Source organism: Pholcus phalangioides, unplaced genomic scaffold, assembly GCF_987345545.1.
Source record: "Pholcus phalangioides strain wild (caught in Gottingen) unplaced genomic scaffold, Ppha-v1.0 ptg000027l_1, whole genome shotgun sequence".
Taxonomy (NCBI): Eukaryota; Metazoa; Arthropoda; class Arachnida; order Araneae; family Pholcidae; genus Pholcus; species Pholcus phalangioides.
The window spans coordinates 5,791,296-5,815,458 of record NW_028301617.1 but is presented as its reverse complement, the minus strand read 5'-3'; the positions used below and the strand labels follow the sequence as shown (position 1 = coordinate 5,815,458).

The 24,163-nt window shown below is 37.2% G+C and overlaps 2 protein-coding genes across 2 annotated transcripts in view; both read right to left on the bottom strand.

Annotated features, from left to right (window-relative positions):
• The window catches only part of LOC149068255 (uncharacterized), a 49,540-nt gene extending 32,453 nt beyond the window's left edge, over positions 1 to 17,087 (bottom strand). Inside the window, exon 1 of the mRNA XM_089251909.1 lies at positions 16,853 to 17,087. The gene's annotated coding sequence lies outside the window, so the exon portion shown is untranslated. The remainder of the gene's footprint in view (positions 1 to 16,852) is intronic.
• The window catches only part of LOC149068254 (uncharacterized), a 37,420-nt gene continuing 24,705 nt past the window's right edge, over positions 11,449 to 24,163 (bottom strand). Inside the window, exons 3-4 of the mRNA XM_089251908.1 lie at positions 16,853 to 16,924; positions 11,449 to 13,113 (exon numbers count right to left, since the gene is read on the bottom strand). Coding sequence (XP_089108034.1) covers positions 12,255 to 13,113; positions 16,853 to 16,924 — 931 coding nt within the window. The 3' untranslated portion in view covers positions 11,449 to 12,254. The remainder of the gene's footprint in view (positions 13,114 to 16,852; positions 16,925 to 24,163) is intronic.

Here is a 24,163-nt window from a genome sequence, read left to right as displayed (position 1 = left end):
GGGTTTCTTTTTCCCCTTCACAAAGAAGCAGCAACAGTAGTGACACCATCATGCTAGGGGCAGGTGGTACTATAATCCAATAAAGACACCAGCTGCCCTTAAAGGACAAAGACTAGTGTACTAGTAGTTACATTACCTCAGACATTTTAATTTTCTTTCCCATAAGTAGCACATCTACTGTATATCTCCCAATCTTAGTTTTAGCCCAGTTAATCAAGGCTATACTGTATAGTAGTAACGGATTTATGAAAAATAATCAGCTATATACAGGGTGATTATAATTAAAGTCTTGATTCCAAAACTATACAATAAGTACTGGTCAGAATGACTTGAAAATTTGTATGGATACTCCTGAATCAATGGAAATTTCTTTCGCAAAAGGAAAAAAAGTGCATGTACAGTCGGCCCCCCGTATTCGCGATTTTTTCCTTTATTGGAATTTTTCTCTAAAATACTCAGCAATCGTCGTTCACGTGTTTTATTTACAAAATTTGAGTTGTGCTTGTTTAGGATGGGTCATTTTTCTAGTGCTACTGATAATGCTTTGAAAAGGTAAATCAAAATGAAAACTTGACAAGAAAAATTTGATATATTGACTGCTTGGCGAAGTCAATACCTTCTGTGGTCCGCCATTACGGAATCAACGAATGTTCGGCGAGTTATATCAAGAAAATGGAATCTGAAATTCGTTCAGTCGTAGCTGTAGCCGCACCTGTGGCAGTCAAAACTTTGCAGCACCTATGGGATCCATGTGTTTCACCTACAGAAAATGCTGTTTTTTGTGGGTACAAGACTGACACAAAAAAGTATTTCAACTGATTGTAATATTATAACAGAAAATGCGAAAAATGTTACTATTCCATAAGGAAAGGGCTGGTGAAACATCTATTTCATCAGAATCTTATGCAAGTAAAGGTTGTTTCATAGGTTTAAGAAACAATTCGGATTGCGCAATGTAAAAAGCACTGGCGATCAAGCCTCTGCCGACCAGGAGGCAGCTAGAAAATTTCGAAAAATTTGTAGAAAACTATTAAAGAGAAGGGTTATGCACCTCACCAGGTGTTTAACGCTGACGAAACTACACTATTTTGGAAGAAAATGCCGCAAAGAAGTTAAGCAACAGGAAGAAAGCGAGCTCCTGGTTTTAAGGCAAGTAGAGATAGACTTACTATGTTGTTTTGCGCAAATGCGTATGAGTACATGATAAAGCCCACCATCATTTTCAAATCTGCGAATTCGCGAGCGTTGAAGGGAAGGATAAGCCAGAGCTCCCAGTATTTTGGACGAACAATAAAAAGGCTTGGACTATGAAATCACTTTTCCTGGATTAGTGTAAACGGTTTTTCGTTTCGGAAGTCAGGAGGTACCTTGTTAGTGAATACATGCTATTCAAAGTTCTTTTGATATTGGGTTGACCGAGGAGGAGTTAATGCAGCTAACTGTTACTGAAACAGTACCAGATAAAGAAGATCGAGATAAAGAAGTAGAAGACAAGTTCACCACAAGTAACATAGTGAAAGGGATTCGCAAGCTGAAATCAGCAATAGATTATTTTCATAACATAAATCCCTCTATTTTACGTTCTTCACATGTAGAAAAATTAGTAGAGGAAGCCTTGCCAACATACTCCGACATACTTAATGATATGAAGAAAACACAGCAAACAGAAAAATTACAACAACAACAACATTCTTTCATAAAACATCGCCAACAATTGCTGCATCCTCTTTTACATTCCCTTCTACCTCTGCGTCACCCTGCTCTTTCTCATGATATTCAATAAAAGAGATATACAATAAAAAACCTATGGTTTCTGTTATTCGCGGTCACTCCCGGAACGTAACCCCCGCGAATACGGGGGACCGACTGTAGTGCAAAATGTGCAAGTACATGATGCTGTACTTGGCTAGCAGTATAATCTATTTTGTGCAACCACATCATTTCGGCACTTCCACAGCATCAGTGTGTAGATAGAACAACTTCTATCAAGGTGCATTGCAATACCAGCAAAGCCCCATTTTGACAATAACAGGATGCAACTTAACCCTTGCAACTTCTGGCTGTGAAGGGGGGGGGGGGGAGGGTAACCTCAAAATTTTATGAACAGTGGTCAGATTGCAAACTTTGGTAAATTGCTATCTCCAGCACATCCCCTATATGTTAGAAGTTCCTCAAGAATATCAACATAGGGGCACGTTTCATTTAATAAAGGTGAATTGCAAGTGCATCCACATAATGACCATGGCATACTCTGATCTGTTGTTGAACAAGAATTTTTGTGTGCTCTTTCAACATATTTAACATTTCTTGAGTAAGTTGTAGTTATTTGTTCAATCTTTCCGTTTTTTTTATATTTCCATGAATTATGAAATTGTGCAATGCTATAATTAAGTTATCATTTCGCCATGATTGGCTATTGTTTCCATTCTGCGAGCAAATTTCCCACATGTTGGATGTCATTAATTTCAAGTATTTTTTCCCCTTTACCAAATAAAATTCTATTTCTTCAGGAATATTCATGTCAATTTTCAATTCATTCTGACAATTATTCTTTTTTTACAGTGTTTTGAAATCAGAACTTTAGCTATAATCACCCTGTATATCATAAATCATTGTTAATTAATCTGCATTCTTTACGCTTGATTAAATACATTATATTTACCTAATTTTTATTATAGTTTTTGCAAAATAGCTTCATGATTAAGTATACTGAAAGTAATTGGAGAAAACATCTTCATATATTATATGATTAATAATAACATTAAAAGAATTTTCAAACACACGGTAATCCATTGAGTTAAGCAAGAAATAATTAAATTGCAAAAGTTGGTTTTTGTTAAAATATAAGAAATATTTATTGATCAATTAATATGGGAATAGTGTTAGTTACATTAATAAACATTTTATTTAAATTAATTATAAGTTTGAATGATTTTGAGAAATTTCATTGTTTTTAATATAATGTTAATGCTATTTAAAACAAAAACTGGTTTATTTAAAAAAAACTGGTTTTTTACCAACCCTGGTTTTAACGCATCAGAATTAACTAATAAAATAAACCAATAATTTACCGATTTGAAATCTGAATATATATGCTGTCATCATTGTTTACGAAATATTTAAACCCTTTTTTCTCTTTCAAATGAACAGTTTTGTTGCTCCGCCATTTTCTCTGGAATAAATCATTTGAAGGTGCACGTCCTAAAATTCATCACACTTATTGATAAAGCGTATAACAAGCAAAGTACCAAGTTTTTACTTTCCCGTTGAAAAAACCCCGCTTTAAAATTTTCAAAAGCACATTTATATGATGGGGGGGGGGGGGGGATCAGAGCTCCAAATAAGATATACAGTCAAACCTTGTTAATGAGTCACTCTTGGGGGAGCAAAAATATGACTTGATAAGCAGAGTGACTCATTAAACGGAGTAAGCCATAGCTGTACCAATTCCTGCCTGAGGATAATTGGGACTTCCAAAAAGTGGTCTGGTAAGCGGAGTGACATGTGTTAACTGGGTGATGCACTAACGAGGTTTGACTGTAATGGTTAAATAATAACCAAAAATTTACCTGCAAAATATTTCGTTTATTAATTTGAAAATAATTTGATGCTATTATGAAGAAGCATGAAGAATATTTCGGTTGAAAAAAGAGAAACATGGGTAATAAAATTGAATTAGCTATGAAGTATTGTAATAATTTTTTTATTGAATATTTTTTAATTTCCCGGTTATACATGAACACATACTAAAATTCTGATGCAAAAGTTCACACTAATTTTTGAATATAAGCTATGGATTCGGAATATTTTTAAATATCTTTCATGCATTAATAATTAAGCAGAATGTTTGAAATACATTTGACTAGTTTAGCATACCTTTTGCATCTTTCTTTTTTGTCCTCCAAATCCCCCTCCGCTCGACTCATGACGAAATCACCATATTTAGATTTCTCTTCCAAACCCAAGATAGGCATTCTGATCTTTGGATTTGATTTACCCATTATAGAATGCATGAAAGATCATTTCAGTGGCACAATTTCATGTGGATACAGCCCCACTTATAACTGTGGTCCTTTATGGTAGAGAAGAAAAGGAGAAGACCGGAAGAAAAGCAGAAAAAGAAAGACAAGAAAGGCCTTTGTTTTCGCAAGTGCGAGAATAGACTGTGCAGATTTGTTCCCATATTTTCAGTGTGCGGAACTGTCTATACCCTGAAAAAAAAACAAGCCGATAAGAAAGGGAAAATTCATCATCACCCCACCCCTCCCGGGTTGTCGTGTAGCTTTGACGCAAATTCATTTATCTTGGTGAGCTGTCGACTCATTTTCGGACATCCCTTCAAACAAAATACACAGGTCGAAGCAGTAACTAATGCAGATAAGATATAATGATAGATAGAGCCTCGTGGCTTCCAGGAGCATTACCAATCTTCCTATGTAGAATAGATGGACACTAAACAATAAGCATATCCAGCGTTAAACAAGTAATACATCCAAACTCGGTTATAACCATAAAGATTCCATGAAATTTTGTCGTTCCAGCCAAGGTTGGCATTTTCAAGACCTTTTTTGATGAAAATTTTGATTAGAGACAATCAAATAGATTGGATGAAGTTTTCATTTCTTTATAATTAGGGTGATCGATATGATCGAGAAAATTACGGGAAGCTGGTATAATTAATACTGGACATCACCAATTCTTGTCAAAAGTGTCAAGGCAATTACCAAATATTTTGTTTATGAATAACCCTTGATAGGAAAAAAACAACCTACAGAGGGTGTGTTAAAATGCATTTCACGCTAAAAAACTGAACACAAAACAATTGAGCTAGGTGAATATGTGAGATGGATATTGACAGTCATACCCATTAACACACAATTTATAAATTATGTAAATTACCTAGCAAAATAACGAATCTTGTACAGAACGATTTCTGTTCTTTTCTTAGGCCACTCAGAGCAAATCTCTTATCAATGAAACAACATACAGGCAATTCAACATGGGTAAAGAAACTGAAATATCTTGAAAAATGTCCTATCAATAAATAGCTCTGAATTTCAGATTTACAGAACTTCAATTAACACAGAGAAAAGAAAATTCCAGAAAGTGAGTCGCAGCAGAAATTCCTTAATCCGGACTTTCTCGAGACACCTACATGATTCCAGATTATTGATCAAGTGTTATCTATGTAGAAATGTCCTCTACACTCGTTAATATATATATTGGAGATGACTATTACAAGGAAGAAAATTCATCTCTGCCTCCATGGGGACTCGAACCACGGTCTCTTGTTTGCGAGACAAGAGTGGTTCGAGTTCCCGTGGAGGCAGAGATGAATTTTCTTCCTTGTAATCATCTCCAATATATATATAGTAAAACCTTGTTAAGTCATCGTTTTTCTTCGAGCCCTTCCAGCTTTCATAGACAACAATGTTATTAAACACTCGTTTACTCCTCACTATGAAAAAGTTTGAGAGAGAGGAATAGATTATGTTTATTGCATGCACTAAAAAAGAGCTAGTTAAAAGCCCTTCCATATGGTTAAAAGTCACCATAAAATCCTATATACCAAAACAAGACAGTTTAAGTAACGAAGGTTACGATGGGGAAGTTCATTTCTCGACTAAGGTTTTTGAAACATTAGGGACTGTTCGAGCTAGACCTGATTTCTGCATGGACTCCCACTAATTTAGGGCTTCAAATTTAAACAAAATATCTTTGTTGAAAAACCAGATATTCTTTCCAAAGTTGCGGTCTTTTAATGTTTACTTTTCCCTGCCCAGCCCCCCTCCTCCAAGTCAAAAGTGTATCCTGTGTTCGAGATTGCCTTGTAGATGTTTCATGAACTACTGATGAAGAATTAAAACACTACAATTAAATTTCATGTATATATAAAATTAATGTGCAATAGAGTTCCGTTGTGAAGACAAGCAAGTATTCTAACAGTTGCTCTGATTAGTCTAAAATAAAAAAACTACTAGTATGAATCAATGTGTACCCGCATATTTTAACATAATAAGAGATCAAAAAAGATAAAAAATTTCTATTATTTTTCTTTTGCTATCTATAAATTTTATTAATATTGTAATTTTGATTCCTATTTTAATAAATGTTATGTTAGTTTAAATTGATACGATTTTCGCAATACCGCACATTGAAATGGTACTTCGCTTGCGTTGTCACTCTGCTTAAGCCATCACAATTTTCTGATAACATGAGGTGACGACTTATTGAGGTTTTACGTTATATAGCCAGTCTTTCGAGGAATCATGTGTTATCTGTGTATCAATCTTTAATATGGGGCTATTGGAGCATTATACAAGCAGAATTTTTATCATTTTTTTAACACCCCTCTTTCTCCCCCCCCCCCATCACAAAAGTACTGACCCATTTCCCACAGACTGGTACTGGTCCCTATCTGAAAGACTTTGCTGACACCCCCCCCCCCCCCCGAGGAGTAAGCAGGGGCATACATAAAAACAAAATATTTTTTGTAAAAAAAAACAAATTAAATACATTGAAGAACAATAACGTACCTTTATATATTGTTTTAACCTATTTCTATTAATTTAAAATGCTTTAAGAAAGCTAGTGATTTAAAACTTCTCTGGAAAATTTACCCATTCGCCCCCCAAAATCTTTCATCCACCTGTGTGACCTCCCAACAGGGTTGTAATTCTAGCTGGTCAAAGTTGGTTTTGATCAGGCCACCGGCTAAAAGTGGTCAAAATTATTAAAACTTCAAATTATGATCAATTTTTTACTTTTAACACACATCAGAATGTGTTTTTTTTATAACACACAAGGTTGCATTAACTTTGACCAAGTGCGATTCTGATCATGCAGAAAACCTATTCAACTATCCTGGTTGATATCAGTTTTGGCCATTTTGAGTGGTTTACTACTATACAGGACTTCAAGTGGTCGAAAGAAACAGAAACAAATTTTTCGACTGTTAATTTTTTAATGAGCAGTTTTTGTCATAGAGCTGAAAAAAATGATCCCTTCTAGATAAAAGTACAAGTAGCAATTTTTTCAAAACCTCAGACGGGCCACAACAAAATGTTCAAAGGGCCACATTTGACCCCGCGGGAAATATTTATTGTTTGAAGCTATTGGAAAAGTGACGTTTTCTCAAGCCTGCGCAACACTCCAAGCCGCATCTTTAACATTCACTTGTTTGACATAACCGTGCACATTCCTACATTAATAGACAAGTCAGTGCTCTGTTCAGAAAACTGCTCTCGTGGCGAATCTGCTTGGATTGCAGACTGCCCATATTCATATAGATTTCACTCTCTGTGACAAATTCTCTCTCAAAGTAAGAACATTTCAAAAATGTTTTAAACAAGAAAGAATATGTACATCAGTACAAATCGCAAAGAAATTCGGGCACGAAAAACTTTTTACCCAAAGAAAATGTTCCCAAGTGATGCTTCCTTTGATTTTTTCAGGGCATACTGACCTTCTTTCATGTTGCAGATATGCCGATATAAATTCCAAACATTTTGCGCAGCTCTCAGCCTGCAATTTAGTAACTACATAAAGAAAATTTTAAGCGCCAGTGCCAATTTTTTTAGTTGTCATGGCGACTTGGTGCCTGGGATTTGTCCAGCCTCGACGTACATAGATGAAAACAAATGAATCTGATTTTGGGAAGAAAAAAACGAGGACATCAAATATGTAAGTTGAAAAAGGCAGCCTGGCAAATGTGTCCGGATTATGGATCAGACTGAATTATAGAAGTCCGGATTATGAAATTCGGTCTTAAAGAGTTTTTACTGCGTTTGCATTTCACTTCTGAGTGGGTCTTTTTATGCCACGTTAAGGTTTTATGCGTCGCACAATTTTTACCGCAAACATCACATTCTAACGGTTTTTTTCCCATGTGAAATCTTTGGTGTGCACTTAATTGACGGCGATAAGCAAATCTTTTACTGCAAACCTCACATTCGTATGGTTTCTCTCCAGTGTGCTTTCTTTTGTGCAGGCTCAAGCCAGAGTTGGACACAAAACCTTTACTGCAAATATCACATTTAAATGGTTTTTCTTCAAGATGCATATTTTTATGTGTATTCAAATTATATTTATACCCAAATCTCTTTCCGCAAACATCACACTCATATAGCTTCTCACTATCGTGTACAACTGCTTTGTGCTTTTTCAAGGGTGCGTCATACAAAAATGTTTTACCGCAAATGTCACACTCATGTGGGTTGTCTGTCTTGTGAATCAAACTATGAACAAATAAGTGGCTACGGTGTGAAAATCTTTTGTTACAATGAGCACACTCATACGGCTTTTCCCCAGTATGGATCCGGTAATGTAAAAGTAGACCCGAATGCCGACTGAATTTCTTGCAGCAAACATCACATTCATATGGCTTTTCACCAGTGTGTATTCTCAAATGCACCTTTAAATCATACTTCCGTTTAAACAGCTTGCAGCAAACTGTACACTTGCGTTTGTTTTCTCCAGTGTCGATCTTATCACAAACACCCGAGTTCGGTGCGATTTTTCCGCTGTAAACATCGCATTCATTTGACTTCTCTAGTTTGATCATTATGCTTTTGCATGAAAAGGAGCTGAACAAAACTATTTAGATCCAATCGTCAGACTAAGACGACTTCTCACACATGACAGCTTCTGCTCACTGAAGATACTTTTATTTTACACACACCACAATTGTTGCATATTGCCATCAATAAATCTGCATTGTTGACATCAATAGACACATTTGTAACAGTGATATCAAAAAAGCAGGTTCTGGAAGGATGCAAGCAACTGGTTGGATATTTCTGGAGGAAAGTTTCGACAGCCTTTTTTTTCCCAAGTCCCTGTAGAGGAGGAAATAAAAACTATCTAAGTTGGTTCACAATATATACATCCCAACATGAATAGATTGGATTTGCTACATCCACCGCAACTAGTTCTATATTTTAAACATTTTTATATGTGACAGTTGTATGTTATTTTCCTATTCTTGCCTCAAAGCCGAATGTGTCGAAAACTGTGATGTACCTCGCAGAACAATAAGTGCTGATGCAGAACAATCTAGGAGGATTTTAATAGAAGTGTAGAAAACACTTTTATGAGAATTTTTACGGAAGAACACTTCCTATCAGCTGTAGGGTTGTTGCAGAACAATGCAAAACATTCTGCTTTGGAGCCTATTCTATTAGGCCATTATTATTCTTATAGTGTTTTGGGAGTAATAGAACTATAGGAACTTTCCATCTCTACAAGAATCACAGGAATGGTCAAAATGGCACACAGCTATTGTAAAAATACATGATGCAGCTGTAAATGTGGGAATATTTTTGGATTAAAACAAATGCCACAAGAACTAGGGTTGGCTGTCTTGTAATATAGTCGTATGTTTTTCTGGGGGAACGGAACCCAACCCTGTGAAGAAATAAGTTCATATTTTTCAAATATATATTGCATATTCATTGATTTCAGAATTTCGGAATGTAAGTTGCTCTACAACAACCAATTGTAATACTCTGTCCTACTCAGGGAGTTCCAATAAGGTCAATTAATGAGGGGTTCCCAGGGAAGCCAGATTTCTTGAACGCGAGCCGATCTCCTTGATAAAAAGTCTTGTCACAGCAAGCAACAGGCCCACAACGTACAAATATTCAATTATTTTACACTTCACTCACAATTTGATATATAGATGAAAGCATTGAAAAATAAGACAAGACACTAGATACGCACTCAAACTAGCAGGTGCATACACTTCCTACCCGGCTCTGCCACGAAGCTGGGTTGGAAGAGATACCTTGCAACGGGATAAGACCGGTGGCAAAGCCCTGGCGCTCATTCATTCAGGGATGCCAGACATCTTGCATGTAAAGCAAGACTGGAAAAATCACAAAAAAAAAATCTAGGCGCCAGAACAAATTTTTATGCACCAAACAAGGCAATTTTAACCAAAAAAGAGGGCCAAAATAATGCTTCTTTGACTTTTTCAGGGCATAGCAACCCTCTTTCATGTAGGCAGATATATCCTGCTATAAATTCCAAAAATTTCGTGCTGCTTTTGCCATAGCTTGAAAATTTTTTTTAAAAAAGTTAAGAGCATCCTCACAGAAATAGCTTTGTTGCCAAGCATAAAACAAATCGATACTTCCCACATTTACGGCAAAACCTCTCAATTATCTGAACACATTTGGGCCGAAGTGTGTTCAGAAAAGTGAAAAGTTCGGAAAATCAATTTTGAAACTAATTTGATAATGCAAAGGAAAAAAGCTGAAATTCAGCACCAAATTATAACCCTCCCCCCATCCACAGAATTAATCCCCATCAAATTTATTTTTAATACCCACCCTCAAAGCCATATATGCTGAACTCATGGCCCGCAGGCCAAACATGGAGCACAGGGTTGCCTGATGTGGTCTGCCACCTCAAACCTAATTTTGGTGAAAATTAACTAAACATTTACAGATCGCTTAAGTGACCAATTCCAGAGTATTTAAGTGGTCTGTGATACATTTTCAGATTACTCAAGTAGGCCTCGGGCATGAAAACTTTTCGCTAGTTTGTTGGCACCTGAACTAACATCCTTCCTATTAAGTCCTCCATAGAACCACTTCAGCGATCTCTAAACGTCTCGCTGATCCTTCAAGTAAGCTGGAAATGTGTCCAGACCGCTCAAGTGTTCTAGAAATGTGTATTGGGCCTCTTAAAGTGCTCTGAAACCATGTCGCGTGTCACTCAAATGGTCTGTAACTATGCCGTTGATCACTTGAATAATCTGGGAATGACCCGCTGGTAACTTGAGTGATATAGAACTGCACTGCTGGCCGCTTAAGTGCTCCAAAACTGTGCCACATTCCACATAAGCGATCTCTAAATGTGTCACAGACAACTTAAGTGTTCTGGAACTGTGCCACGGGTCACTCAAGTAATCTGTAGATGTGTCGTGGGTTACTTAAGTGATCCGTGGCCCAATTCCAGACTATTTAAGTGGTCTGTGACACATTTTTAGATTACTCAAGTAGGCCTCGGGCATGTTCACGAATCACTTAAGTGACCGCGACACATCTACAGATTACTTGAGTGACCCGTGGCACAGTTCCAGAACACTTAAGTTGTCTGTGGCACATTTAGGGATCGCTTATGTAGAATGTGGCACATTTAGAGATTGCTTATGTGGAATGTGGCACAGTTTTGGAGCACTTAAGCGGCCTGCAGTGCAGTTCTACATCACTCAAGTTACCAGTGAGTCATTCCCAGATTATTTAAGTAATCAACGGCATAGTTACAGATCATTTGAGTGACACACGACATAGTTTCAGAGCACTTTAAGAGGCCCAATACACATTTCTAGAACACTTGAGCGGCCTGGACACATTTTCAGCTTACTTGAAGGATCAGCGAGACATTTAGAGATTGCTAAATTGGTTCTATAGAGGACTTATCAATAGGAAGGATGTTAGTTCAGGTGCCAACAAACTAGCGAAAAGTTTTCGTTTCTGGTACACCGAATAAGACACCATTAAGAATATCTCATATTTGTATCAAGGATAGTTGATGACGTAAGCATTATTCAAACTTCCCCCCTTGTCATCAAGAGTCAGCAAACCCGAAACCCTCCTCCCCATCGATGCTGACTATATAGAGAACTTATCAATAGGAAGGATGTCTGACATAATACTTGAATGACCCCGACGTAAATTTTCAATATTTCAATCCTAAAGAAATCATACGACCTATCAAAAATTATGTGTTGTGCTATTGTAATGGAATGATCACTATAACATGGGGTAATTATAACAAGCATTGACAGTGTCTCTGTTCATTTGTAAATGTATTTTCCACCAGATTACTTTACTACACAACATTATAAAGTTGACTGTCGTAATGATTTCAAGTCTAGGTTACATATAATAAACACTGAGTCCAATGTTTTTTTTCTTAATACTCTTTTTGCCAGTCTCTGCGAAAATAACTTTTTGCCGGCATAATGTCTCCTCCCCCCCCGGAGGAAAAACATTGGTTGAAATCTTAAAATAAATCAATTACAATTGTAAATTAATTCACGAATTTCAGGAAAAAAAAGGGGCAAGTGCCTACATTAAACGTCCCCCAGGCTTCTTTTTTGTGAGAACTATATGGTCGAAAATTATTTGAACTTTATCACATGTTTCGGTTTCAACACCATATATTATTTCTAAAAAAGCATGTGTTCTTAACATGCTTAGTTTGAATGTCAATTTTCATGTGAAGAGGAAACTCTTCCGAACGGCCTATGACTTTTCTTGAGAATGGATCCTCCTATGCAGGTTCAAACTGTGATTTGTTGCATATTTTTTACCGCAAACCTCACATTCATATGGTCTTTCTCCAGTATGTATTCTCCTGTGTCTGCTTAACTGAGATGTACTCGAAAAGCTTTTACTGCAGACCTCGCATTTGTGCGGTTTCTCTCTGGTGTGTACTCTTATGTGCATTTTTAAGTGATTGTTACGAGAAAAACTCTTACTGCAAACGTCACATTTGTAGGGCTTTTTTCCAAGATGCAATTTTCTATGCATGTTTAAGTGAGACATATGCGAAAATCTTCTACGGCAAACCTCACAATCATATGGCTTCTCTCTATCGTGCACGATTCCTTTGTGCCTCCTTAAATCCGAATCGTACCGGAACTTTTTCCCGCAGACATCACACTCATTTAAGTTGTCTCCAGTATGAATCGTGCTGTGAACAACTAAGCGAGTGTGTTGCGTGAATTTTTTATCGCAATGAGTGCACTCATAGGGCTTCTCCCCAGTGTGGGTCCTGTAATGAGAAACTAAGCCTGAACGCTGTGAGAATCTCTTCTGGCAGACATCACATGCATGTGGCTTCTCACCGGTGTGTAGCCTCACGTGGACATTCAAATCAGACTTTCGCGTAAATCGCTTGCAACATACGTTACACTCATGTTTCTTTCGTTCAGTGCAAAGCTGATTAGGAACATCTTCCCTCTCCAGATCACATTCATTTGATTTCTCCTCAGATTCCGACATCATGCGCCTGTAAGAAATCAATCTTGACAAAACTGCTTTATTGCAGTCAGCAAATTCAAATGACTTCAATCTATCGTGAATTATCTTGAGAGCTGTTAGTTGTCATAAGACAAGTTTTTATAAGACGCAGGAGACACACCATTGGTCAAATTTTCATCATAAGTATTATCTGCACCAATTTACCAGATGTTTTTGATGAGTTTCAATAGAGATCTCCAGTCGCCTACAGAGGAAACAAAAATCACCGTCATCATCACAGCCGGTTGATAATATAAATTCAATCATGATTACATCTGGTGTTCATCTTAAATTCTCTCCATTTAGCATCAGTCAATTACACTAATCGAATCATCACTAATCTAATTACATGCAATGAATCACGAATGGCAAAATAACGAGAGAGAAAAAGATAACTCTGCTTTGAAAACGTAACATTTTCTTCAAAAGCAGGATGTATGGTCATGTAAATTTTCTCGGTGGAGAATGGTATGCAGATTTCGTCTAAAAACAAAACAGGCTTATCCCAAAGTCTCCTAAAATATAGCTCTGTCAGCCTCCCGCCAAGGTAGTCTTCACGGGTGGCAGGTAAGATCGAGTCACCCTTGTCTCTAGGAGACACGAAACACACTTTGAGAACCACTGATCTAACCCATCGCTTGATGATGCATCATTGCTGATTGAAACGTCAGAGACGATTTCTGCATCCATGAAAATTTTAGTGCTTTTGGAGTCTAATGATAATTTCACCCACATCCTTTCCTCTGCTTTCTCACAACCAGGAATTTATTTTAAAAGCTGGAAGAATTTCGTCTGATTCCTTCGTTGTTTCTTGAGTATCGTTGAAAACCCAAGTCTTGGTCATAATTTTTCAGAGGTTTTCTCTTGCAAGGTTCCATCACATATGCTTCTGCAGGCAAGTAAATGACATTTTTCACAAAATTTTTCTTCCATTTTTCTGGAGAATGGAAAGGGACATATATTCTCATCATTTTATGAGATATCGAAGCAAGATTTTTTGGCGTGCAACTGTTTGGCGTTTTTATCACCCGTGGTCTATTGGCTGAAGAAAATATGTAAAATTGGTGGGTAAAAAAATATCACTTCAATTTCCCCGCAACTGTTTTGGTCATTGTTAAAAGGAATTATCTGTTCTGTAAATCTTATCCCACCTGTAGATATACTCACTATTATTACAATTTAAAAAAAAAGTCATGTTTGAAAGACAAACGAGGTCATCTAAACAGGTCCCGGTCCTAATTAGTTTGGATTAGCGGGTTCTACTGTATATAGGCCTACAAAATATTTCACTAGTGCCATCTACACTTACAAATATGCAACAGGATCAATTTTTATTAAATGACATTGATTTCATGCTTTTATCATGCGCGCAAGGTGTTAAAAATGGAATTGTTTTTTGAAAATTTGCAAAAAATTGAGTGTTCAAGATATGTAAAATTTTACAATGGCATAGGTTGGAATGTACAACAGATTCGGAAAATTGGCTAAATGAAGAAATATCGGTGTTTCAGGAAGGAAAAATTCATCCCAGCCCTCGCGGAGACTCTAACCTTGGTCTCTCGTTTGCCGGACGAGTGCTCAACCAACTAAACTATGAAGACAGAATTCTCCCTCTTGAAGCATGATATGCCAAATAGCTTTCTGCATTGGACAGTGGCACCGTTATACTAATAGCTCGCAAATGACATCCGGGCCATCAGTATATCGAGAAAATACATAGAAAACACTCATCCGGCAAACAAGAGACCAGGGTTTGAGTCCTTGTGATGGTAGAGATGAATTTTTCCCTTCCCTGAAACACTGATGTCTCTTCATTCAGTCAGTTTTCCAAATCTGTTGTATTAACGGGGGAGAATGATGTCTTTCTACATATAGGTTGGAATATACAATCAAAACAACTGAAACTTCTGATATACAAATACAACATGCAAAATTTCAATCCATTTTGTAACTAATTAAGATAGTCATATAATTGATTGTATTAAAATATACGATTATATTTTGGTAACATTATAATAATTGAATAATCAATCTGCAGCACAATTATGACATCCAAAAATTCAGGTTTGCAGGGCTGAGGCAGAACACAACAGAAATGACCTGGCAAGAAATGCTGATATGGACCAAGACAGTGTTTTTTCTGTTTCTTTTAAGACCATTTTCCTAACTCCAATTTAATGTTTCTAGATATAAGCACTGACGTACATACTTGTTTGAAAAAGAAAAAAAATTAATGCCCCCGGATATTTCTATTCCTTTTCGCAAGCACCGTCCCTTGGAGTAGGTAATGCCGAATAAACAAAGGGTTTCTAGAAATCAGATAACTTACATATCCTCAAGTGATTAGAGTGCTGACGGCAGGTCTTCTATTGTCCCCTATGATCTCATGTTTTTTCCCTCTCTATTGCTTTCAATATACACATCTAGCATTTATACAAAGGAAAAGAAAGTATACATAATCTCCCCCCCCCCCCACCATGAAGTTCAGGGGAGGTGGGAAAACTCCCTTAAAAATCAGCTTGAAAATTATTTTCTTGCATCACAATATGTATATTTTTTCTTGACTCCATATCCAAAGTGGCTGTTGTTCAGAGCATACTGAACCTAGACTAGGCCGAGGGCATTTCAGTCACCCCAATGATTTCTGAAAAAAAAACAATGTAATGCACCCTCCCACTCTTGCGTATACGGAATGACGAGCAACTTTCAGCCCCCTCCAATGTTTTTTCATGTCAGCTCCTCTGTTTCAGAAATTACATGTAATGTCAAGTCTATGAGACACATTCGGTTCCAGCAAAAAATGCCGCTGCTGTTCGGAGATTGCCACTGTTCGGTGGCGGCCGTTAGGAGTGGTTTTACTGTACATATTTGTTCTGGGTATCCAGACTCTTTAAAATAATATTGAACTAAAATAATGATGTCCCTTTACGACACTGAAAACGGAAGGGCAGAAGTTACAAAAAATAATGAGAATAAATATATCAGAAAAATACAACTTGACGGAAACATAATCCTAGTGAGACCAGACAAAGACACATTTAGACAACTGAAAATGAAATTACTCCGTTTCAAATACTATTACAACAAGGGAAACGTCATTTAAATAGCCCACGCTACTAGCGCTACCTCGAACCGGATTATACTGCATCTGTACCGTTATCTGAATCAAGAACAGTAGGCTATATATTTGTTATTCTTAAAAGCAGTGGATTTTTCTCACATTTATTATTTAAAATTCCATTCTAATACAAAATATCTGATCAGTTATCTGAATCAAGGACACAATATACATTTTGCAACTCTATATAAAAATATTATTTTGGAATGGAAAGCTTGATTTGTACAAGCAATTGTTGAATTTAGTTCAAAATACTTTTGGTATTATTTATTTCAATATTTATTGTTCTGAATATAAAGGATATATTAGTATTTTGAGTGAAACAAAAAACAAATTCCAGTAACAAATGAGAAAAAAATTAATTAAAAAACGTAATTGTGGCTTCAAACTGCAAGAAAAGTGGAAATTTTATTAAAATTATTTTAATATTAACGAATGTTATTGTTATTTGTCAATATTTCTCATCATGAGGGAAATCTATGTTTTTGACGTGAATCGAAAAGAATTTTCAAAATATATCCATAATTTTCCGAAAAAATATTTTTTTGCCTGCTAAATTCACAATACGGCGTTAAAAATTAAAATCTTTTTTTAAATATACACACGATAATTTCTCCCATATTTACAACGGCTCATTAATAATTATTAATTAATAATGGCATCACAAATTGGCATAGAAATACAAACAAATAACGCTTACCTCTTCTTCCTAATGTGCGGGAACTTTCTCCTCGCTCCAAAAAGGCAGACGACAGCAGAATCGATTAGCGAACTGCAATCAATAGACACAAATGACTAATTATTTGAATGAAAACAATATCGATCGCCAATTAAAACTTAAATACGATTGTGGAAAACGAGTCGTTATTCGTTAACTACAGCTAACGAAAAACAAATACCAAATGGCAGCGGGTAGTCTCCTTTGTCACGGCTAATGTTTATTATTTTTGTTTATCACGTGATATGCGACGTCATCAATCTTCGCCCTCGTAGTGTGCCTCTTGAATTATACAGGGCTTTACGCCTAAACGCCATCTACTGTTTGTTTGTAATACAGTCGAGTCTCCATCCCGTATTTATAGGAACGGTCCCGGTTTCTTCAGGCCGTTCGGACTTTTTTGTTTTGCAAAAATGTCTTTGTTTGGCAAAGATGTCGAAGACACCTCACCTCAAAGTTGAAATACCGCTGCGAAGTTTCCAAAAAAAAACCAAAAAAACAGACGTGTCTTAGACCAGCACCTCCTAGAGATAGAAGGTCTCTGCAGTCTGCTTGTGACGTCAGTAAGTAGTCCATTTTCCCCCTCAGAATATTCGGGGAAAAAAATTCCCTGCTCGTGCCAGTATCAACGTTGTGAGGAAAAGGGCTCAGAACTGGCGATTTCTATGCCCCATATCCAATCACTATGCGGTATTTGTGAGCCTATCAGGAAGATTCTACGCCAAAATAAGAAGAAACGAAATAGGATGCTCTGTTTCAAAATGTGGCAAACTTGCTGGGTAGTCTGAATGATGTTTATGGCAAACAGTGCAGAGGCCTATCTCTAGGAGGTGCTGCTCAGACGCGACGTAAAGCCGGGTTTTCCTAGGAGTAGAATTTCTGTGCCGTGTGCAGCGTGAAAACGCTGATTGGTCAAAAAACCTGAATTTCAGGTTTTTAACCAATCAGTATGTTCACGCTGAACAATGATTTTTTGTGCCACGGGTCGCGTAATTCCATACCGTACATAGGATTTTTAACATGGGATGCGCCTCATTGGCTAAGATCACTATTACGTCACTAAATCGTCACACCCGATCTTGACTTCGGAACTCGATGTAATGCGCACGCGCGACATATTTATTGGGGCGACTGTTAGTTAGCGCCAATATACTGCCTGGCAACGTTTAACAATACATATATCTAATTTTAAATGCAATCGGCGTGTGCCAGTCGGTGTAATTGTTAGAGTACGGGGTCTGTGAGTAGAAGGTTGTGGGTTCGAATATTAATGTAATTCCACTCGAATTCTATTTTTTTTAATAGTGGTACCCGCGGTCTGTTTTTGGAATATCTTGTTTCAACTTAAAAGTTTTGCCATATTTCCGGTAGTGGTGGCAACATAGTTGATATTTTCAGTCCGGGGGCAGGGGCCCCCTGTAACGGCCGGAGGAGCGAAGCCGTTTATTTTTTAATAAAGAAGTCGAAAGCATGTTTTTTTTGAGTTGTAATATTACATTGTATATCATTATTATGATAATTATATTATGTTGCTATAAAATTTTATATATTTGCAATATCATATCGTGATCTTTAATGAATCCTGGTGTTTGGCGATAAGTTGTGAAACGTAACAGCCATAGCTCCGAATCGGTAATGTTCGGCTCTTCGGCTAGTACGTCACGAGAAAGGTTCGGAGTTAGAATTTCCCTCGATCTTAAATGACGTCACTGTGATCTTCGCCAATGAGCGTATCCCAGGTTAAAACCCATAGACTTAAGATATAAATAGACCGCGCACGCTATTCATAAAACTTGTCGAACGTGAAGAAAAGATGAGCAGTATTGTCGGGGAAAGAACAGGTTCTGCGCTATTACATTTGGCGCGTTTTCGCAGAAGCTAGGATGTTGCTGTAACGAAATTTGACTCAATTCGATCAAGTTGATGAAAACTTTCCTTCATTTTTTCAATGAATTTCACTCATTTTTATGTGAAATATTTAGGGAGTATCAGATTTGAAAAAATAAATTCTATAAAATAAACAAATATTGGAAAACGGAATTTATTTATTTTCCATTAAGTGATAATTCTTAATAATTTCTTAACACATGGGTTTTTAAATTTTAATTGAATATATAATATTTGAAGGAAGTGAATATAAACAGTATAAATTTCATGAAATAAATTTTTTTGGCACAGTTTTTAATAGCTTTCTAAATATCTATACACACACAGGAAACAAAATATTGTATACAACAAATATATAATGTTTATGTTACTGTAAATTTGATAAATCCGTAGTGCGCGTTATCTTCAGAAATTATGCATAATAGTTGGTAAATATATGCATAATTACCAATATTTTTAGTAAGTTTGATGAATTTCGTAGCATTTATCACTTTTTACGAATGAATCGAATAATTCTCAAAATGAAGTTAGTAAGTTTAATGAATATGGAAAAAATCCATGCTGAAATATCACTTTATTTCAACAACTTAGTTCTGTCCGTATGAGATGCGTGCACTACACATATTTCGCCATAAAAATTAAATTAATAATAAATGCGAAGATAGAGAGAGATTTTTTTTCATCGGCTTAGTTCATGTTGGCTTTTGCTGTATTTATCAGCATATGCAAACATAACCGTTACGAAGAGGGGTAAAAATACTATTATTTTTAGAGGTTGTTATGCATTTTTATGCAAAACTGCAATTGTCTAGAGGGGGGGGGGGAAGTTTTCCTCACATTCTATTTAAATAGAATATTTTTCATAAATTTCTCCATCTGAAAAGCATATTTTCTTCCAAGTTGAGCAAAACTCGAATGAACTCACTAGCTCGCCAAATCTCGCCAAATCTTGCGGAGACGTATATTTCAGTTAAAACTTCATAAAACTCACAATTTCAATCATTTATTGCCAAAAATTCTATTAAAACATTTAATAATGATTCATGCCATTTGAATTTTACCAAAACTTGGAACTTTAATTGAATTAAATCCAAAATGGAGTCGTTAGAAACTGAGATTACGTCAGAAATCCATTGCATCGTCAATTTAATATTCCAATTTTTAATTTATAAGAAGGGGAATAAGCAAAAAAGTATTCCTTTGTGAAAGGATAATGTTCCTCCTTTCCTAAACCGTTCAGAACATCCGAAAGCTGCACACGTGGTGACCATTCTAATGAAAAATAAGACAGCACTTGGAGATCGTCATACGAACAGCCATAAGGAAAGCATTGCCAGCGAGATTCCCTGACCAGCCTTTCGACCGGAATCACGTGACTCCGGATCTTTGCTTCACATTGTAACCCCTCGCGCGCACTCTATAGTATTATTACTCTGTGTTAAAACCTGTGTACATAATGGAATTGTGCCCACGGGTCATTTAAGCAATTTGTAAATGTGCCGCTAAGTTCATTTTTACAACATTAGATTTGATGGGGGGCAAGCCATATCAGATAACCTTCAGGACCACATTTGGTCTGCGGGTCAAGGATTTACTATGTATGGCTTAAAGGGTGGGTCGCAATGAATTTTGTGAAGAGAAATTTTGAGTTCTTACCCTTTAAATAGCATTGAAATTGACAGAAATCGATTATAGTAAGTTAATAACATATAAAAAGATATTTTCTTTCGAAATTTTAATTTTTTTTAAAATATTTTTTGCATTAAAAAAACAATTTTCTTTTCGTCTGGGGGGGGGGGGGAAGACGCACGAGCCTCATATGCCCCCCTTCCTCCCGCGTACGTTTCTGATCCCACCATTATACGTGAGGAGGTGGGGGTCATCGATGACGAAATTTTGCTGCCGGGGGGGGGGGGGAAGGGGTTAGGGTTTTGTTTAGTTTTTCTGACAAAGGGGGGGGGGAGGGGTCAAAAACAGCTAAAAATTTGCTTACGTAATACTTGAACGTCCTCTAATGATTGGCATATAACGGGGGTGAGGGGGGGGGGGGGGTGCTCATCAACACATCGATGAAAAACACTGATAAATTAAATTCAAATGTATGGTGCATCACATTCGAATATGAAAGTATCTCAGCATCAATCAATGGTGCCGAGTTACTTTGTGCGTACTTGGTTATAGTCTAGCAAAAAAATCAATTATGCATTACATAATATCTATACCAGTGGCGGATTAATAGTCGGACGAGGCCTCAGGCTCGAAAGAAAATATTGGGCCCCCCCCCCCTTAAATTAGAAAAAAGTGTGAAGTTTGTGTTTTTCGGGGTCCTTTAGATGTCGGGGGCCCGCCGTTAAATCCTCTGATCTATACATATTACCTTTAACCGCACGTCCTAAAGTATATTTTGAAATAATGAAATACTTTTACAAAATTGTTTCGTGGACCGATAAAAAAATGTGCAGATGGGGCCGCCAGTGGTTTGTTCACTCATGTGATTTAAATGCTTGTATTACTTGAATATACAGAGTGTATATTCAAGATGTACACATTTATTTTTTTTATTGCGGTACGTGTAATTTAATACAGTACCGCATGCGTCACTGTATCGAAAAAAAGAACCATCAATATTTATGACATTTTGTTTATGAACATAAGGCCGGCATTTACCGCACATTTCTGATATGAAATCTTATATATAAATGTGAAAGTATGTATGTATGTATGCTCTTTATACAAATCTACAGTTTTAGACCGATCGTCGCCAGATTTTGCATATATACCAAACCGGTCCGGGATTGAACCGTAGGCTACTTTAAAAGTTCGTCAGAGCTGGGCAAATGCCCGAAATGGGCGAAAAACTGTCGTGCAACAATGGTTTTGGGGCCTCAACAATCACTTTCGGAACGTTTACTTTGGTTACCGTGGTTTCCAACAATGCGTTTCAGACGTGTATATATGCCTTTACAATGGTTTGTCACACCTTTAATTCTGTTATTATAACAGTTTATTCCTTTATAATGGTTTGTCACTTTTCCAATCCTACCAGTAATTGAAGAAAACCCGGGAAGAGCGCCGGGTATTTCTGCTAGCCTATATACAGGGTATCCTGTAAGTGCTAATGCGGCCTTTACCTCATCAACCGCCCATCGTATAGGTATAGTTTCAATTTAAAAAATGCTTAAAAGGCGTTTGAATAATATTCGCTGCACAAGCTGAACGTATGACGTCGCTGACAAAACTGGGAATAAAAATGTTCAACGCCAACTGATGAACTCAATGCTTGCCTCGAATCATAAACACTCTGGCACGAAGTTAAAAAATCATCATTATCCACCAACATGCGAGTTAAACTGCAAAATGACTCAGCACTGCTATCATTTTCACATCAGTTGACCAACCAGTAGACCCAAGCACTGGACCGATTACGTTCCCAAACGGATTTTGCCAGTTGTTAAACTCAGTTCAAGAACTTGCAGACAAAGTCTTCCCAAACATTCAACAAAATGACCAAAATCACGAGTGGCTTTCTGAGAGCGATTCTGGCACCGAAAAATGACAATGTGAACAAGATCAACGAAAAAATCCTAAAAATTATTCCAGGAGACTCCACATCTTACAAATCGGTTGACACTGTCACAGACATTTAGTTCTGTATCCTGCAGAATTTCTGAACTCCTTTGGATATTCCGGGTGTGCCACCACACAACTTGACCCTCAAAGTCGGAGCACCTATAATGATTTTAAGAAATTTGGAGACACCGAGACTCTGCAATGGCAACAGACTCTGCGTGAAGAAATTGCACAATTGCATCATTGAAGCAATGATTCTAACTGGATGCGCCAAAGGAGAAGACGTCTTCATTCCACGTATCCCAATCATCACTGAAGAAATGCCATTCACTTTAAAGCGATTACAGTTCCCGATTCGTTCAACTTTTGCCATGACAATCAACAAAGCGCGAGGCCAGTCTTTACCAGTGGCAGGTATCAACCTACTTGAGCCCTGTTTTTCACACGGACAGCTTTTCGTCGCGTGTTGGTAATCCAAAAAATTTCTACATGTACACACCAGATGGAAAAAGAAAAAATATTGTGTGTATCCACAAGCGATTGCCTGAAGTTTTTAATTAAAATATTTAAAAATAAAAGTAATTTTTCTTACTTGATGCAGAAATTTTTTTCATTAAGATATAATTATAAAGCTATACATATATAAATTTTTTACGGGGCGGGCAACGTCGCCGGGTATCAGCTAGTTTAATATAAATGCTTATTTTTAATTTCGGAAATTCTTGCTACATCCTCAGCAATGCTTGTCATTTTTAAAAGTGCTACTCGGTTAATTGACAGTTGAATATCATGTGATGCAGTGGGCCAATCTCTTGGAAATTGTGTTTTTGAAACAAAAATGAACATACGCGTCGCACATCTCTCAGTGTAAGCACCACTGTACCAACACCCTCCATAGAAAGCCCTCCAAAGGAGATAACCCGGGTTAAAGAAGGGGCCCCCCTTTTTTTAGGGGATCTCGACAGAACTTGTCTTTTTTCCAGCACCTTCAGTAATCTGAAATGAGTGCTGCTTTGCTTCGCTGGATGCCTACTCACCCTCTCACCTCTACTTGTGACAATACTATTTGGAAAGGTGGTGAACAACACTGTAAATAGGAAGTTTAGACAATCATATATTTTTTCACTTCAACGGCAATCAGCGTGGGAAAAACACAAAAAAAATTAAATAATATGGTTTAGTTATTATATATTATTTACGATAGAAATGACACATGACACTTCCATGCGTTTACGAAACGTGAATTAAAAATAAAGTTTTTCTCTCTCCCCTCTTTCTATACTCCAAAATTCACCGCCCATTCGAATTTGCCGCCCTGTGCTATAGCCCGATCAGCCCCCCCCCGTAAATACACTATTGGACCGGGACCTACAATTTATTGCCGATTCCGAACGGCAGGCTTGTTTTTTTTATACTCATCGAGAGGTTGGTGCGATAACCCCTCGATGGGGACTCCCTGCGGTAGCAATCTTTTTCTGCGGTCATGTCGCCGTTTCTGTTGTACCCCTGTACGACTCATCACGAAAGTTCCTGCGAATCACATTTGGGCCGTCCTCCATAATCTCTTGCACAACAACTTTCGGACGTCACTCATAGCTCAAAAATTCCTGGATATAATTGAATTTGTTCGACACCACCGCGGAAGCCCCTGGCAAACAAATCCTGGTAGTGATCCACAGCTCAAGATCCCCTGGCTGTTAGTAGATTTTTATGACCTACCTCGAAAACCCCTGCCAATCAACTTTGGGTTGTAACAAAGCCTCTTACAAGTAGTATCTAGAAGTCCATGGCTTAGTGGATGCATACGACCCTTCTCGGAACCCCCGCAGCTCAGAG